General features: G+C 42.5%; 2 protein-coding genes across 7 annotated transcripts; both read right to left on the reverse strand.

The window, feature by feature from the left end:
- Positions 1-100: 100 nt before the first annotated feature.
- On the reverse strand, positions 101-10,749 carry dcun1d4 (DCN1, defective in cullin neddylation 1, domain containing 4 (S. cerevisiae)). 6 transcript variants are annotated; one of them, XM_027022621.3, is made up of 11 exons: positions 10,656-10,749; positions 8,801-8,871; positions 7,929-7,968; positions 7,711-7,798; positions 7,231-7,319; positions 7,049-7,119; positions 6,384-6,475; positions 6,018-6,126; positions 4,931-5,035; positions 4,579-4,681; positions 101-4,468 (listed from the first exon to the last, which is right to left on the reverse strand). In XM_027022621.3, the coding sequence occupies exons 1-11, from the start codon at positions 10,747-10,749 to the stop codon at positions 4,413-4,415; spliced, it is 918 nt and encodes a 305-aa protein (XP_026878422.2). In that variant the 3' UTR covers positions 101-4,412. The 6 variants fall into 6 exon arrangements, with proteins under 6 accessions (XP_026878422.2, XP_081574638.1, XP_026878421.1 ...); XM_081718512.1 differs by lacking the exon at positions 10,656-10,749 and adding an exon at positions 9,787-10,246; XM_027022620.3 differs by lacking the exon at positions 10,656-10,749 and adding an exon at positions 8,946-10,246.
- A 2,142-nt stretch (positions 10,750-12,891) lies between these two features.
- ociad2 (OCIA domain containing 2) lies at positions 12,892-16,770 on the reverse strand. Its single transcript, XM_027022646.3, has 6 exons — positions 16,663-16,770; positions 16,138-16,191; positions 15,685-15,732; positions 15,188-15,324; positions 14,945-15,015; positions 12,892-13,065 (listed from the first exon to the last, which is right to left on the reverse strand). The coding sequence occupies exons 1-5, from the start codon at positions 16,709-16,711 to the stop codon at positions 14,992-14,994; spliced, it is 312 nt and encodes a 103-aa protein (XP_026878447.1). The 5' UTR covers positions 16,712-16,770; the 3' UTR covers positions 12,892-13,065; positions 14,945-14,991.
- Between the last annotated feature and the right edge of the window lie 741 nt (positions 16,771-17,511).

Here is a 17,511-nt window from a genome sequence, read left to right on the forward strand (position 1 = left end):
CATAAGCATATAAAATAGAGGTCACATTTGAAGGAGATGTAATATTTTTTCACATTACTGACATTATTTCTGAAACAAAGATTGAAATTGGCACAAAAAATCGTTAATAAACCCTTTATATGCTGAATGTAGAGATACAGTGGAAAAACAAACACGTATACACACATCCATACATATATACAATCAGATGAGACTGTTCAGCCTCTTGCATTAACCAACGTTCCCACCATAAACCAGTCATTATAACAGAGGAGATCTTCTACTGCTTCTCAGATCACCATGGTTTCAAAGCACTCCCCCTCTCCACTCCGAGGCACAGACAGCGATAATGAATAAACTCGCAAAAAATATCTGTGGCAATATTGGACTTGGGGTCTCCAGCTAGCATGCATGTCACAGTGGATTTGTTGCAATATCACTTGAAACTGGGTAACTTGATTCTACCATTCCTTAAACAGATGGCTTTGCCCAGAATGCTGAGGTCACTGGATACTTCTTGCACTTTTAGAAACTTGGCGGTGCTACTCCCTGCCCCTCATATACTTGTAAACATTGTAACAGAAACCAATTTTGTAAGCATCGACAACCAATGCCATAAATCCATAGAAACCACTACACGTCTACTGATGTACCGAGGTCATGCACGTTGTTCTTCTGCACTTAGAATTGTTATATACAAAAATTTTTAATTGTGAAGTTGTACTAGGTATTCAGTGCATTTAATAATCTCAGAATTACTGTAATTTTGAACCTGTGATATTCACAAATGCTTTCAAAGATAGGGAATTTATCTGATTCAGGTTTACATAGTAGCATTTACAAAAACAAACAAACCAAAAATAGGAAAGACAAAAAGGAGTTGTGAAATGGAAAAACTGTTGTAGTATAAGGAAACGTAATGATTATCAGTCATTTGAAAAGTAGTTTGCAAACCCTCTATTTAACCTGCAGGTACATAAAATACAACAAAGATAAAAACATTTTTAAAATATTGTTATTGTGTATGTTTACACCTACACCAACTTTTTTTTAATTCATATTGATAGGGCTTTACCCTGAAATAAATGTATACTGTGTACAATTACTTTTTTACTCTAAATTAAATGAAGGAGGTTTAAACAACATTAAGCAATGTACCAGCAAATCAGAATGATTTGCACATAATGTAAAGGAAGGAAAAAAAACCTAAAGATATCTGTCAGAAAGCAAATATTAATTTGGCATTGCAATTAAGTAAATGCTATCTTTTGAGCAGCACCTGAATGCAACAAGTTGTGAATAAAGTCAAACGCTGCAATGACTTCTGGGAGTTGTAGTTCAGCACTTAGTGAAAATGGTGGGAAAGTAAAGTAATGCAAAGAGGAACATCTCAACAGATGAGGTTACATTTGTGTTTAAGCTCTAAATACCATCATACAATCATGGTTTTCATAAAGCATTAAGACTGCATGACTGGGGGGGGGGGGGGGAGGTTCTAATAACAAAAAAATATATATAAAAAAAAATCCACAAATACCTGTACATAAAGAAAATAGAAGCATACAATTTACCCCGAAACCCCAACAAAAACTCACTCATTCACAGGTTGCTCTAATGAGCAGGCATGCACTTTTTTTCCTCTGATGACAAGTTAGCTTCACACCACAGCCAGAGACACAACTGAACATTTTACAACGAAACCAGAATGTTAAGCAGTTGCTATGCAACAGTCACTATAGGTTTAAAGTCTTTGCCATGGAAGCTTGTTCCCTTGACTGGTCCATTCTACTCCATATGCCATTGTACCTACATAACACATGTGTGACTGTTGAACAGTTGGAAACAACTGAAAAAGAATCGAGACAAGACCCATAACCTTGCACCTTGTTTGCAGAGCTGCGAAAGATACACTTGAGTAGTTCAGCAGTATTTTGCAATTAAATTCCAGTGCAGGGCCTTAAAACAAGTTCAGGGCACATCAGTGTCTCCAGCCCAAAGTATTTCATCTCTGAACCAAATGTGAAGATCTGGTGCTTCAGAGATGCTGGTACTTCCTGGTCTCACAGGAGACTCCCTGTAGTCAGAGGAATAAGCTCAGAAAAACTCCGAATGGTAATCGAACGCTAAGAAGCTGATAATTAGGGTGGCCAGACAAACTTATTTTTGGCAAATCTTTCTTACCATTACAGGAAAATTCCTGTGCTTTCTCAAAAATAGAATCTGTACTTTTCAGGGTGTTTTAAATTGGTAGCATTTTTGTAAACCAAATGCTTTTAAAGTAAGATGATCACCTTGCATTAGCCTTCACATGACATAACACAAGCTTACATGGTGAAAACATTCTCCCACTGTTGTCTGCTTGTTTTGGATTTCATGGCTTAAGACCTGATGAAACAAAAAACTAAACCAAAAAAAAGTATGTAATTTCAGAGAACCTGCATGGCTTTGACAGCTTCCTCTGCACCTGCCCATGTGAACTTGCAAAGAGGAATTGTAGATAAGTTACGCTACAGGAATACACAGAATGGAAGCTAGTTCAGATTCAGAACACTAGCTCTCAAGTTAATAGGTAGGTATATCATTTTGTTTGCTAAACAAACTCCTTTATGTTAAAATCCTCATGTATAAATCACACAATAAACCAAGAATGTGATATCATTGAGCTGTTATTCTCATGGTTGTACAGAACAACTTTGAACCTGAAGCTAGATGCATTTCTATGTCCTATGAATGCCTGTATGAGGCAAATTTCATGGTATTTTATTTATTTTATTCACTTTAGAACCACACATTTGACAAAATCACAAAAGTTATTTTAAAACATTGCGAAACGGGCAGAAAATGCTGGAATTTTTCTTTAATAACTTTAGCAGTTTTGTTCTTCTGCCAGGATCTCCCTGGACACAGTAGAGAACCATGACGGGAACTAGAACATGGCATATAGAGTGGCAACTCAATTATCATCCAAGAATCATTCTTTATGATCGCTGGCACTTCATTGGCTCTTGGTTTTATAATCATCAAGCTGCTTCCTGCCTAATTATTTCCAAGTCATTTAAATTGTTCGTGTTAGTATGACTAATTGGTAACCAATTATCCAATTAACTCAATTATAAAACCAGATGAAAGACACTAAATGTGTCTAGTGCCCACTCTTCACAGGTATTGCTTCCTGCATAATACTAGGTGCTAAGGAGGCACAGAAGGACTCTGTTGGACTGTGCGGTGTGGGCTATGTGGGTCACTCAGAATCACACTTACGTGTGATGTGTCCCAAGTACAGCAAGATAACAAGAAACAACAGAGACAAAACCAACATGGGAGTCACAAAATAACCATGATCATAACAACCATGGCAGTATAATGAAACGTGCCATTCAGAAACGGGCATAAAGCAAGACGACAGAAGAATGGTAAAGAATGGAATTAAAAAAGCCAAACAAAAGCACAAATAGAACAAAGATACATTTTTCTCCGGACCACTTCTAGGCCTCATTTATCAAATGTGCAGTCAAGCTTTGTCACAAGATAAGTATATGAAAGATTTATCGTTTTATGGCTCATACTTTACAGAAACGCACAAAACTACGCTAAAGTCTAGTGTAGTATCATTTTAGCAGACTGTTCAAAGAAAAGCCCTGGTTTTCTGATTGAAGTCTTGTTTTCCTGGCCTGACCTTACTTGTGTACTGTAACTGGGAGTTTTACTATAAAAGGCTGTTGTCAGGCATTGCGTTTGGTCAGAAGTGAATTAGCAGCAGTGGTCATTTTGATCCAGTCTGAAAAATACCACTTCAGAGGCCTGGGTGAATTTTTGCTTCCCTGGTCACTGGAAGTATACTTGCTCGTATTCAATAAATGAGGCCCCACGTGTTCAAAAATACTACACTTGAACATGAGGGATAAGGAAAGGAAAATGAGCCACCATGCCACGTAGAGCATCAGAAGTCAGCCTCTTAAACACCCATCAAAACATTCAGTTAGATGACATGTCACAGTTGCGTGGGGGAGAGCGGCACTAAGGTTGGTTGTGTGCTTTCCCATGTTGCACTGCAGGTGGGGAAGGGCATCGGGTGAGTATATAGGGCTGAGCTGCTGTTTCTCCTACATACCACCAGTGGAGAACCTCACAAAACCCTGGTGAGAAGGGCAACATGAACCAGTGCAGTATAGAACACTCATTTGCTCTCTCTCACACACACACACACACACACACACACACACACACACACACACACACACACACACACACACACACACACACACACACACACACTATTCACTGGCTGGACACCTACAGTTTGCCCCAGCTCATTCAGATTTGTTGTTTTTGTTTCTTTGTGGAACTTTGATTCTACGCCATTTCTGTCACTGTTGCCATGGTTCTTGTTGCCGAGTAAATTCTACTTGTTGGTAGAGACGATGAATTTGTTGCTAAGACATCTCTCTGTCTTTGTACCATTCCACAAACTCATCCAACAACACTGGCCCTGAGGAAAGAGAGAGAGGGAGGGAGGGAGAAGGAATTCCTACAAGACTGTCTGGACTTGGGCTTCTGTACACTACAGATCTGTGTGTGTGCGCGTGCGCTCCGACTCACATGCGCCGTCCTCGTCGTAGTTACTGAGGTCCAAGTCAATGGTCCTACTGAATTCTAGCACGTTACACCACTGGTCTTTATTTACTACCTTGTACTTGGATTGCTGAAAGAGAAAAGAGGCAAAGAGAGTCCTATCACACACAGAGCTGCTGACAACTGACGAGCAGCACAGAACTTCAAAGCGTGGCTGGCAGGCTGACGCGCAGACAACTGACTACTGATTTTATTTTATATATATATATATATATATATATATATATATATATATATATATATATATATATATATATATATATATATATATATGAAAGTTGTTAATAAAGTGTGAGTAATTGAAGGTCAATAGCTGCACCTCTAGAAACTGGTTAAATACAGGAAACAGAGGCCATGTTTTCCCCAGTAGGAGTCCCAGCATGCACTTGGCAGTATTTAAATCTAAACTCCTCTGATCCTTCTCCTGCAAAGACACACACACACACACACAAACGAGCTGTTAGGCGTCACACCGTGAACACACCACAATAAAAAGGACACATTGTAGAGTTAATGTCAAAGCACTCAGGAAAATAAAAGCCTCTTGTATGAAGTAGAAAAAGAATCATCTAGATCAACACATTATGGAAATCAGCAAGTTGAATAGAACCAAATACTGTCACTGTCCATATAAAAACTTCAATGCTCTTCTATCAATACAAGGAATCTCTTCACAGCTCCGAAATGTAATAGACTTTATTCTGGGAATTTTTTAGGGACAGAATGAACAATTAGCAATACTCAATCACAGTTGTCCACATCCTGGAGACAGAAATGCACTGCAGGTGGTGATAAGAAACTGGTCACTTGTGCCCTCTGGCTTTATTGCTCATACCAGTCCAATAAAGAGAGAGTTTGCCATTTTCCAATAAAGCTCCAGCTGAGTAACCACCTCCCACCTGTAGACAAGGTTCCTACTCCAGGTCAATAATCTGAATTAAACTAGTGCCGAAAAAATAAAGTAACCATAATCACTCAAACGATGCAGGGAATGCCTGAAAATATAATATTTTTGATAAATAGTAACTAAAATGTACAGATGATGCAAACAAATTTTCTAATATTCCCTGACTTTACCCCAAAAATGATCAAATACCCTGACAATTCATGTCTGTAATAGACTAAAATTCCATGATATACAAGAAATTCTAAGACCAGTGGGAACCCTGTATGGAAAACAGTAACCCTGACAAAGTGAACAAAAACAGCCCAAAATAAAATCAGCAGACTCTCTCAATTTTTTTCCAGCCTGTCTGCTTACAGGGGTTCGAGTGTTCCTAGCCCACATTACAGAAACAGCAGCAGGCCGTGAACTGTGGTAGGTCCACAGCATCCGCAGGGCGTTTCAGCTCGACCAGGGTGCAGAAAATGACTTGTGGGGGAGGTGTTGGGGCTAGTGCACTCACCCGGGCAAAGTCAAAGGCATATCGGTATATGAGCTTGAAACTAGTGGCATCATTGAGGATAGACCTCAGGTAGTCTAGAGAATTCCTGAGTTTTTCTGTTGAGTCACATCTTAAAATGAAAGAGAGACAGAGAAACCACGTAAAAGAATAGCCATAGGTGATTATCAAGACTGCAGCATAATCCAGCTAAGATTAAGCATGCTCCAAATTTAATTGCAAATTATTTTCATGTAGCAGACCCTCTCTGGTGTTTGACAAGCCTGATTTCAGCGTTTGCTTTCTTTGGATGTGAGGTGGAGAAGCGATGAAGCCTAAACGATGCAAGTGAAGGCTATAAGGAGACAGGCAGAGTGTAGGCCATCTTACTGCAGCAAGCCCATGCCACGCAACCACTCCTGCAGGGTGAAGTAACCCATGCTCTGAGCGTTCAGTTTCCAAGCCAACACAAGCATCACCACCTGGACACACACACACGCAATGACAATGCGTCTCTGAGACCCTGAATAAGGGTACAGAGCTCATGGGAAATGTTAACCCTCCTGGGTCCGGTAAGATCATGAGCACAGACTACAGCCAACACACAGGAAGAGGACGCAGATCTTTGCTTATTAGTGGTTTTTATCGTGGTTACCAACAGATGACATTTTCCTTGCTAGTGGTCCTGCTTCCTTTACTTAAAATAAAAACAGATCAAATCAATCAAGTTGCAACCTATAATTTAATAGTGAATATATATAAATAAATTGTTATATCTATCTATCTATCTAGCTCTCATCCAACCAACAAGAATCATCATATTAATACGACACCCAGACAAAGGTCATCAGTTGTCCCTTCTGTACAAGGCTCAACTGAACTAATAGCTACATTTCAGTCCTCCTGGAATTCATCCAGGCAAAGGAACAGTCAAATTTGTTATTTTTTGACTACAATCAGCAGAGGCAAAGTGACTTGCAGGGGTTTAACACCCTTAGGGGTGAGAAGGAGGCACTTCTGACAATTAGGATTTCGCCTCATCATTGGTGTCTTACATTCTCTGGTTCCACGCCAATGTCTTCACAGAATTTCTCCATGCCTTCTGGTCCAACTACATCATCACAACCTGCATCTCACACACACACACACACACACACCATTTATCATGTTGCATTTCTTTACATCAGGCATGACCATCTGTCAGACATTCACAGGCTTTGCCACGGGGAGGACTCACCTGCGTATTCGTAAAACCATTCCAGGCATCTCTTACTGGAGAAAGACTCCGTCTCCTGAATACGAGACGGCTCCTGTTTTCTGTACACGCTGAGTCAGGAGAGAGGTCACAGCTCACGCATGGACGCACGCGCGCACACACCCGTACTAGGAGGCCCAAAGTTTACAACTAAATGCATCCTCATACAATCACTGTTGTGCGTGTTGATATGATGTAAAAGCTATGTTGATTGTAAAGTGTCCTTGGGTATGAGAAAGGACCTAGTCTGTGTACTAGTCAAAAGTGCTAACTGATAGACCGACATAACACGCAAGTGCATGCATGCGAGAGTCAGTGCGTGAGTGAGGGGGTGCGCGAGGGTGTGTGCATGCGTGAGGGGGTGCACGAGGGTGTGTGCGTGTGTGTGAGTGAGTGAGGGGGTGAGTGCGTGCATGAACAGGTGAGTGGATGAATGAATGAAGGAGAGGTGAAGAGGCACACCTGTCTTGTCGGCTCTTCTTGGCAGACAGGTCATCTCCGGCAGTGGGCCTCCTCTTTTTCCTGGGGGGCATAGCTCTGGGACAGCAGGCTGAGGATGAGAGACAGACAGGGACACAGTCAGGCTGAGGACTCGCACAGCGCTGGATAAACCCCCCAGCCACTGGGGCATCCACAGGGTACTGACGGAAGAGGGTCCTAGAGGTCAGGTGAGGTCATACCTGTGGCGTGAGTGTCTGGGCCAACGTCCTCAGTCAGGTTCTAATAGGGGGGGAAGAAATGGTGTCTCACACACACATACACACACACACACATACACACACACACACACACACACACACACACACACACTACATTGCAGCAGAGCCTGTCAACTGCATTAGCATACTGGTGTCCAAGAGAAGGGAGGGAGGGTGTGTGTGTGTGACGTAGGTGGCTGCCTCTCATTTTCTCAAGTCTTTAACCTTTACATGCTGCCTGCTTTCCCTCATCAAACAGTGTCAAGGGCAGAAAAACAAAACATGACCACAAAGCCCATTACTGCAAATCACACTACCATTAAACTATAAGCACCACACTACCAGTCAATTGCCGAAAGCAGTCATCTCCTGTCATGAACTGCCTCATGACCAGGAAGTGAGGCACAAGGACCTAAAGTCCTTGTATCTTACTTTCGGCATTATTTAAAAGCTGACAACAGGAGCAATAATTCTTGCATGACAACTCATGGGCTCACTACAACTCACAAGGCATGTAGCAGTATTACACTACTAACAACTAACTAGCTAAGTCACCGACACTCACATACATACTCAAACATGCACACACACACACAAACACACACTTACACAAATGAAATTCACCAGTGAGCCACACTGCATCACACCATCTTTTTTCATCTTTTTAAAAGATGACAAATAGTTTTTTTAATTTTTGGAATTTGTCATTCCTGGAGTGAAGAGTGAAGTTTAGCCTGAGATACAGCCCTGTTTCACAGAAAGCACGGCAGAGTCTGAAGTCTGTGAGTTTGAGACGGCCCTTCCCTGGTGCATCCCTGGCGATTGAGCAGACAGAGAGGATGATGGGTATTTACCAGCCTGTGCAGTGTGTGGTAGATCTTGTGGATGCTGGCCAGTGTGGGCACGTGGGAATTCAGCTGGAAATCTGTGAGGGAGAGGCAGAGGTCAGTTAACACAGCAAAGGGCAGGCACCGTTAAGCTCTATGGACAGTAACCCACGTGGGCTGTGGCTTTTGTGTGGTTGCTGTCCTATGTTAGGGTGTGTCGACAAACTCTGTTTTTGACATCTTAGATGGTGTGGAAGCATGCCATCTGCCACTGGGTCTAAAAGACTACTGCACCAGCCAATAAAGTGTACACACACAGCATGATGCATGTACATACATCTCATCTGCAGGCATGAGGAACGACACATTACATACGATTTCTAAAGTGTCTGTGTGGAAACTGGGCTGTTTTAAAGTTGGATTCTTTATATAATTAAGCTTTTTTTTTTAAAGAAAAAAAAAAAAAGAAAAGAAAAAAAGAAAAATCCCCAGTCTCCTGAAAATATAGGCTACAATGTCCGCACGCTGATAGTGAAAATGCCACACAGTGAAAGAAGCATTTATGGCATGAACCACGTCAGGCTTGGGGTAGGGTCGGACATGGGTGGACAACACTAAGACAATCACAGCCTAACACAACAAGATGGTTTTGGTATTGCACGTGAGGATGGAAACGCTGCGACCCGAACACTCGGTTAGGTGGTAAAACGGTGGAAGCAGACACCATCTTACACAATGCACAAAATATAAAAACAATGCGTATTGTATTCGATTCTGTACATCTGGGACGTGACTTATTAAAGTACACGCTAAATGCGCAGTTATTTATGAGTCTATGACGCAGTTGTATGAAATATAAGCAGAAGTGTAACAAACGCACACGACTGTTCCCTAGACAAGGACTTAGATTTGGCACGCGGCATCCGTAAAGTGTCATTTTTCGCATTAACACGGAGCACTTCCCAGGGTCTCCAACCACCCCAACGGCGCGCACCAGCGACCTGGCCACATACCTAGCATAACACCGCACGCACGCACGCGCGCACGCACAACTTGCGACGAGTTTACAAAGTATCCAGCGCGCGCGGCCTTCTGGGGGCTGTAGTTCCGATGACGTCTGACTGCAGCTTCCTGCTAGGCAGGCGGACCACACTTCCCAGAGTTCCGCGCAAAACTCTTTTATTCAGCAGCACCCCTCTCCTGACACTCAGCCCAACTGATGAACGCAACCCAAATTGCACACCCACACACACACACACACGCAAAAACACGTCTCGTTCGCCAACAAAAGGAAGTCTTAATAATTATGTTCGGTCACTCTTTGAAGCCCCCCCCCGGCAGGCACAACGCGCGGACCCGTGCACGAGATCTACGCACGCGTTGAAAAAAAAGATACACAACTGCGTCACAATTTTTCACCCCCTGTAATTTTCCGCAGTTTTCTCGGGGAAAAAAAAACCACGCACACCAAAACCTGACCCATTTCCCCATGAATCCAGTAATGCCACCTAATCCCTCCCCGTGTGCTGGACAGAACTGCACTGCCGAGGCTCCTAAAGGGGCATCAGACCGGGCGCATTGTCTGCCCGCCCGCTCGCTCCTCTGCCCGCGCTGCCAGGAAAGCGCACAAGCGCAGCGCTCACGAGACGATCTCGCAGCCGCGTCTTTGTAGCTGCGCGCTTGCGGAGCGGCGCTACAAAAGCGAAACCAGCAGGCGTTCGTCTCGCCTCCGATTCGTGTCGCCGTTTCGCCCGTCGGCCGGTTTAACGACCACGAAACGCGTCGCGCAGCCACAGAGCGCGTAAAGTTCACACGAGCTGCCGTTCGCGACCCCCGCTCGACCCTCCCGGCGCGCCACGCGCTGAGGCACTGTCGTACTTACTTGTCGCATCTGAGTGCATTTTTATGAAACACTCGACTGTGTTTGTGCGAGTCTGCAGACCGGCCAGGGGGCGGGGCGTGTCAACGCTGGCCATGCCCACAAATGATTTAGATGGACGGCACATGTCGTGGCCACGCCCATGCCCGTTAGTGATTGGTTAAGCGAAGTGGCAATCGTTTTTGGTACGCACAAAGACCTGAGTCCCACCCAAGGGCCACTGTAACAGGTTACGGCTCTACCGTAGCCCAACCTACCGAAGTCGCCTATTGGCTAAGGCTCACATCTAGACCAATCAACTACCATGGTTTCCTCGTGCAGCGAAGAAAGCCACACCCACGGTGACATCGGATTGGCTACAGTTAACCCGGAACCCTCCTTTAGGGTTAGCGGCATTAGTTGAAACGCGCGTCAATCAAATAGCATTTCGCATCTTTATTGGTGTACATGGCCAGTTTTGTTTACTGTAGGGCGTGAACGTCCATTTCCTCTTGAAAATTCTGCTAGAAAGTTATAACGATACGCTAATTTATTTTATCCAAACAAAGTTGAACGTACAGTCGATGCTGACTGAAGACACTATGGGACAAATCGTTATGTCGCCTGGACACTGGTCTGCCATAGCTACCGCCAGAGGTGTCCACATCTCGCATTAATATTCATATCCTTTGTTTACCATCGTCTCGGATTTTCTTTTGGGCTTTTAGATGGTCGATGGTGACTCTAATGGTTTGCCACCCTGAGATAACTAAGAAAAAACTTTGTGGTCCAATTTATTCTTCAGCTCTAACTGCAGTCAACTTCAGCTTCAACTTCAGTCAAAATGTTTCATAAAGAAAGAAATCGTTTTAATCTCTCTCTCTCTCTCTCTCTCTCTCTCTCTCTCTCTCTCTCTCTCTCTCTCTCTCTCTCTCTCTCTCTCTTTATATATATATATAAAGAATGTACCACTGACATGAACACCTTTTGTGAGTTTGGCAAAGCAGAAATACTGGGGATCTGGGGATCTGTTGGCTTTCAGATGTCTGATTCACCCATCCTGTGTTGAGATAATGGAGTCCCAGACACAACAACAGAGCATCTTCATTTTCAGAGCCATGGCCTGCTTCTGCGGACCAGACTCCATGTCAGTAAATCGAACTGAAATGGTTTAACACGTTTTTCAGCAGTGCCCAGCCGGAGTCTGTTGAGCGCAGTTTAGGAACATTATCACATTCCCTGTCCACCAGCAACCCAGTGTTGTGCAATGTTACAGTGCAGGAAGTGTCACTTTAGGACTTAAAATCTTAGTGGATATTTAGTGCAGCGCCAGCTCCTTAGCCAAAAGGACATGCAACGCTGTACTGCACTGTCTTAGCACCCTTCTCGCATGTCAATCTGTCTCCCTGCGCTTGATTGCACTGAGCCACTGGCCAGCAAAGTCCGGTTTTCCACACATAAAGACAATCCAAAAAATTAAGCATTTTCAGTGGAGGTTCACCACTTTTAATGCTACAAGCTCCAGGAATACACTAATACAGCTGGAGAAATGTCTTAATTTAACACAGTCAGGTGCAAATGCACTGCGAGCGAACATCTCTCCAGTGAGATTGTGTCTACGAGTCTCAGATGACTGTCCCAAACTCCATTAATATAACGTCTTCAGAATGAAATATTATTCCTTAGCAGCTCCACTGTGACTGGAGAGCTGAGGACCCTGCACAGACGACACAGACTGCTCTTACTGCGCATGTTCGGTCTCCCATGGGAAACAGCACTCACTTTGAGAAACAATGCCTTCTTGATTTTGTACTGCTGGAAATCAATTTATCACCATGAGACATGTTGGCTATGATAAACGTTGGACAGAAGAACGGCTCCTAGTGGAGACCCGTCCCCAGAGACTGGGTTCTCCCTTGTACCTGATATAAATGCAGGGGTTTTTTTAAAGAAATGATTAGATTCTACATTATTTTAGTTTTACGTTGCTTGAAGATGAAGTGTGTTTGTGTTGTTCAAGTTACATGCAAATATGATTGAGAGCAACACTGAGTAAAAGTAATATCTCAGGTAAGACATTCACATTATACTTATGCACATAAAATCATTTACAGAGAGTTTGAGTTTGCTTAAAGTAATAAATATAGCTTATATGCATTGTTGAGTATAAAGACTTCATCTCTCACAGATGTTTCGGGGCACTTATAATAGTTTGACAATAAAAAGAAAAGTTGTGGACGTTATCTTTCTTGCTGTTTATTTATTATTTGTGTTATTGAACAGCTGTTGGTTAAAATATGATTGTAGGCTGAAATAGCAGAAAAAGACCAAGAAAGAGAAGAGTGCTTTGGCTCCCCCTTGTGGGGAAGCTTATTTATAAAGGCAGACAGAAGTTTTCCATAAGCCAGCTCCTCTGTGGTCATATCAAAGTGACCTGAAAAACAAAAATAACAAAAAGAGAAATTAATGACATACATGAGCCACATATTTCTCAAATTCTCAGTCAATAACTAAACTAAACTTTCTGTAACGAGACCTGTTATAGAAACATAAAAGCACTCACAAATATGAGAGAGCATCTTGACATTTGTGTATGTGTGAGTGTATATGTGTATGTGTGTGTGTGTGTGTCTGCGGATATGTGCGTGTGTGTGTGTGTGTGTGTGTGTGAGTGTCGTGTGAGTGTGTGTGTGTATATGTGCATATATGTGCATGCGTGTGTGTATATGTGTGTGTGTACGTGTGTGTGAGTATGTGTATGTGTGTGTATGTGTGTATATATATGTGTGTATGTGTGTGTGTGTACGTGTGTCTGTGTATATGTGCATGTGTGTATATGTGTGTGTGTATATGTGCGTGTGTACATGTGCGTGTGAGTGTGTGTGTATATGTGCGTGTGTGTGCGCGCATGTGCGTGTGTGTATATGTGTATGTGTGTGTGTGTATATATATATATATGTGTGTGTGTGTGTGTGTGTGAGTGTCGTGTGAGTGTGTGTATATGTGCATGTATGTGCATGCATGTGTGTATATGTGTGTGTGTACGTGCGTGTGAGTATGTGTGTATGTGTGTGTATGTGTGTATATATATGTGTGTGTATGTGTGTGTGTGTGTACGTGTGTCTGTGTATATGTGCATGTGTGTATATGTGTGTGTGTATATGTGCGTGTGTACATGTGCGTGTGAGTGTGTGTGTATATGTGCGTGTGTGCGCGCATGTGCATGTGTGTACATGTGTATGTGTGTGTGTATATGTATATATATGTGTGTATATGTATATATGTGTGTGTGTATGTGTAAGTGTAAATGTGTGTGTGTGAGTATGTATATGTGTATGTATATATGTGTGTGTGTGTATGTATATGTGTGTATATGTGTGTGTGTTGGTATATATGTGTGTGTTTTTGTAAATGTGTGTGTATATGTGTGTGTGTGTGTATTTGTGCGTATGTGTGCGTGTATGTGTGTGTGTGTCTATGTATATGTGTACGTGTGTGTGTATGTATGTGTGTGTTTGCATATATGTGTGAGTGTGTGCGTGTGTACGTGTGCGTGTGTACGTGTGTGTGTGTGAGTATGTGTGTGTGTGAGTATGTGTGTATCTGTGTGTATGTGTGTGTGTGTACGTGTCTGTGTATATGTGCGTGTGTGCATGTGCATGTGAGTGTGTGTATATGTGTATGTGTGTGTGTATATGTGTATATATGTGTGTGTATATGTATATATGTGTGTGTGTATGTGTAAGTGTAAATGTGTGTGTGTGAGTATGTATATGTGTATGTATATATGTGTGTGTGTATGTATATGTGTGTGTTGGTATATATGTGTGTGTTTGTGTAAATGTGTGTGTGTGTGTGTGTATTTGTGCGTATGTGTGTGTGTGTGTGAGTATGTATATGTGTGCGTGTATGTGTGTGTGTGTCTATGTATATGTGTACGTGTGTGTGTATGTATGTGTGTGTTTGCATATATGTGTGAGTGTGTGCGTGTGTACGTGTGTGTGTGTGTGTATGTGTGTGTGAGTATGTATTTGTGTGTGTGTGCATGTGTACGTGTATATATATGTGCATGTATATATGTGTGTGTGTGTGTGTGTATGTATGTGTGTGTATATGTATATGTGTGTGTGTGTGTGTATGTATATGTGTGCGTGTATATATGTGTGTGTATGTGTGTGTATGTGTGTGTGTGTGTGTGTGTGTGTGTGTGTGTGAGTATGTATATGTGTGCATGTGTATGTGTATGTGTGTGTGTATGTATGTGTGCGTGTATATATGTGTGTGTGTGTGTGTGTGTGTGTGCGCATAAATACCTCTGTTTTAAGTAGGTGTTGCAGGTGCAGCTTCTTGTTTCTTACACTCATTGCACCCATGTGTACAGCGTCTTCAGAAACAATACATTTAATCAAACCACTTAATCAAACTTTATTTGAATTATTTTTCTTTTGACATAAATAATACACTAGTAATAAGAATACTACTACACCTACTTCTACTACTTATAATAATAATAATAATAATAATAATAATAATAATACTAACAAAATCGTGCTCACCTCTGCCTGCAGGTCCCAAACCAGAGTGGACCATAGACTGGACACCAGCCTGAGTGAATGTCTTTGCTGAACTCTGGTCCCAACCTCTGAAACTTCTCCTTGCATGCTCCTATATAAGAAGCCTAGGACCCCGGCCACTGCAGCAGAGAGCATTCAGCTACTTCAGTGATGGCAGAAGGGTCAGCGGCATCATTAAACATCTCAGCTCATCTCTGCATGGGACTCACTAGCAGCTCGCTCTGAAAAGAAGCTACTCTGAAAAAAAAGTTATTTAAGGATAACAACACAACTGACATTATTCTTAACCAGTAGCTTTGAACACATTTTTAAGGATACTTAAATACAAATAAATAAATACAAATATAAGAACGTAGCCATTTACATTTTGGAGAACGTCAACAATATCCAAGAGTTAAACTGTTCACATTCACAAAGCAGCTGCACAAAGTTCAATCAAAAAGCGAGTTTCCCATGGCGGGTTCTAACTAGGCACTTACGTGCTAATTTGGGAAATGGGCCAAAACGTTTGGAGGGCTTCCAGACACCTGTGGTGAACAAGCAGACGACACAATTCACTGCAGCAGCTCCTCAATCCAAGCACTGCAGGCAGCTTACTTAACACTGCAGATGTGACTGAACACGAAACCCACATTCATGCACTAGGCTTTGGGTGATAACCTGGCCAATCTAGCAGTAGCTGAAGGTACATTTCAGTGCTGTATGTTCTGTAGAAGGTTTAAATAAGTAATTACAAAATCTTTCCTTAATTTGGACAAGGCATATAGTAATGTCTTTCTCACTCCCATGAACACAAGAAAAAATTATAAAATATAATCAGTGAAGTGACAGCTCTGTGGTAACAGTAAACAAGTGTTTTGTAGACGTAAATTTGAGCTACTTTCACATGACAAAACACAAGCACAATGTCTCCAGCAGGTGGCAATATGTACCATTGTAGATCAGGCCTGCAGTGACAGCCATGCTTCCCAGAGAGAGAGGAAGAGCTGAGGGAAATACAGTCAGAAATAGGACATTGAGAGTTTGGTTCTGATTTTAGACTGTAGCACATTCACAACACCCACCCTGTGAGTTTAGAAGAACATCACGGACACTATATTTAACTTTACACCCAACACTGTGATTGCACACAACTCATAGAAACCTCCGTCAACAAAGACTAGAGAGGAATTGTTCCTTTCACATGCCAAATCCCACAGTGTTGACCCATACCCATGCATGAACCCAGTACATGTTTACTGGAGGGAAGCGCAAACAGGTGGACGTGGACAGTGACCATGTACCACCTACCACTGAACTCTCACAGCATGATCTTACTCTAGCACATCTCCCAGTTAAAGCCTGGATTGCTGAATGTAGGCGGTGTGACCGTCAAGGGGTCGATACTGACATGAAGCTCCAAACACTGTCCGAAGGGCAGAGAAAATGAAATACGCGTCTGTCTGTCTGTCTGTCACCTCGGTACCAAAAGCTCTCCTCGTTGCGCTCTCTCCAGATGCTGCTCATCTCCTCCCCGGGGAAACCGCAGAGGACGCGACAACCGGTGGGACACCAGTCCTCGCCCCGAGCCACCACGGTGTGGCTCGTATTTTCTACCAAAACCTTCCCTACCGCTTCGTTAGTCACTTTTGTCCTAATATACCACGTTTTACTGCAAATTCAAAAACTCATAACCAGACACAGTAAAAACACATTACTTTAAATAGCCTAAGCAATCAAACTACCGATCAAAAGAAATGTTGTGGATTCGTATCTTTACATTTATAGCACATGTTCCTATTCCAATCTTAAAGGTTTACCATTACTTCTGAAAAACACTTCAGGCGGGGGGGTATATTCACATTTTTAAATTTTTTTATTCACAGCTCAGTTGTTAAAGTTCTCCACTTGTACTCAGGAGGTTGCTGGTTCAAGGCCCACCCCTGCTCAAGTTGTACTCAGTTATAATTGTAAGCTGTTTTGGATAAAAACGTCAGCTACACGCCACAAATGTAATCCTGAATGACTTACAAAAGTGCTTTGTCATAGTGTATCCAAGCCACTACAGCGGGTTAGAGTCAGTGCTGATACCTCGACAGGTACACAATGAGCCTGAGTACAATACTGCTAGATTGGTTGCAATTGCATGTAAAACGGTTCAACTTTTCCCACCGTTTCCCACCGATAACCCACTCCCTATGACAGAGCTAAACCCGTTGCCTCGATGTGTAGCGGGTATGAGTGTGTGTCAGTTTAGTTAACACTGTCCGAATTACGACAATGACAAATACGTTAGGCGTGGTGTCAGCTTGGCCTTGATAACAAGC

Source organism: Electrophorus electricus, chromosome 7, assembly GCF_041902795.1.
Source record: "Electrophorus electricus isolate QZ-2024a chromosome 7, ASM4190279v1, whole genome shotgun sequence".
Classification (NCBI taxonomy): domain Eukaryota; kingdom Metazoa; phylum Chordata; class Actinopteri; order Gymnotiformes; family Gymnotidae; genus Electrophorus; species Electrophorus electricus.

Coding starts and splice junctions, on each gene's coding strand:
- dcun1d4 (XM_027022620.3), bottom strand. CDS start 9,141: ATGTGTCGTTCCTCATGCCTGCAGATGAGATGTATGTACATGCATCAT. Junction 8,872..8,945: donor ACACAAAAGCCACAGCCCAC/GTGGGTTACTGT, acceptor TCTCCCTCACAG/ATTTCCAGCTGAATTCCCAC. Junction 7,799..7,928: donor CCCAGACACTCACGCCACAG/GTATGACCTCAC, acceptor TCTCATCCTCAG/CCTGCTGTCCCAGAGCTATG.
- ociad2 (XM_027022646.3), bottom strand. CDS start 16,711: ATGAGCAGCATCTGGAGAGAGCGCAACGAGGAGAGCTTTTGGTACCGA. Junction 16,192..16,662: donor GGAGAGCTTTTGGTACCGAG/GTGACAGACAGA, acceptor TATTTCCCTCAG/CTCTTCCTCTCTCTCTGGGA. Junction 15,733..16,137: donor TGCAGGCCTGATCTACAATG/GTACATATTGCC, acceptor TGTTCACCACAG/GTGTCTGGAAGCCCTCCAAA.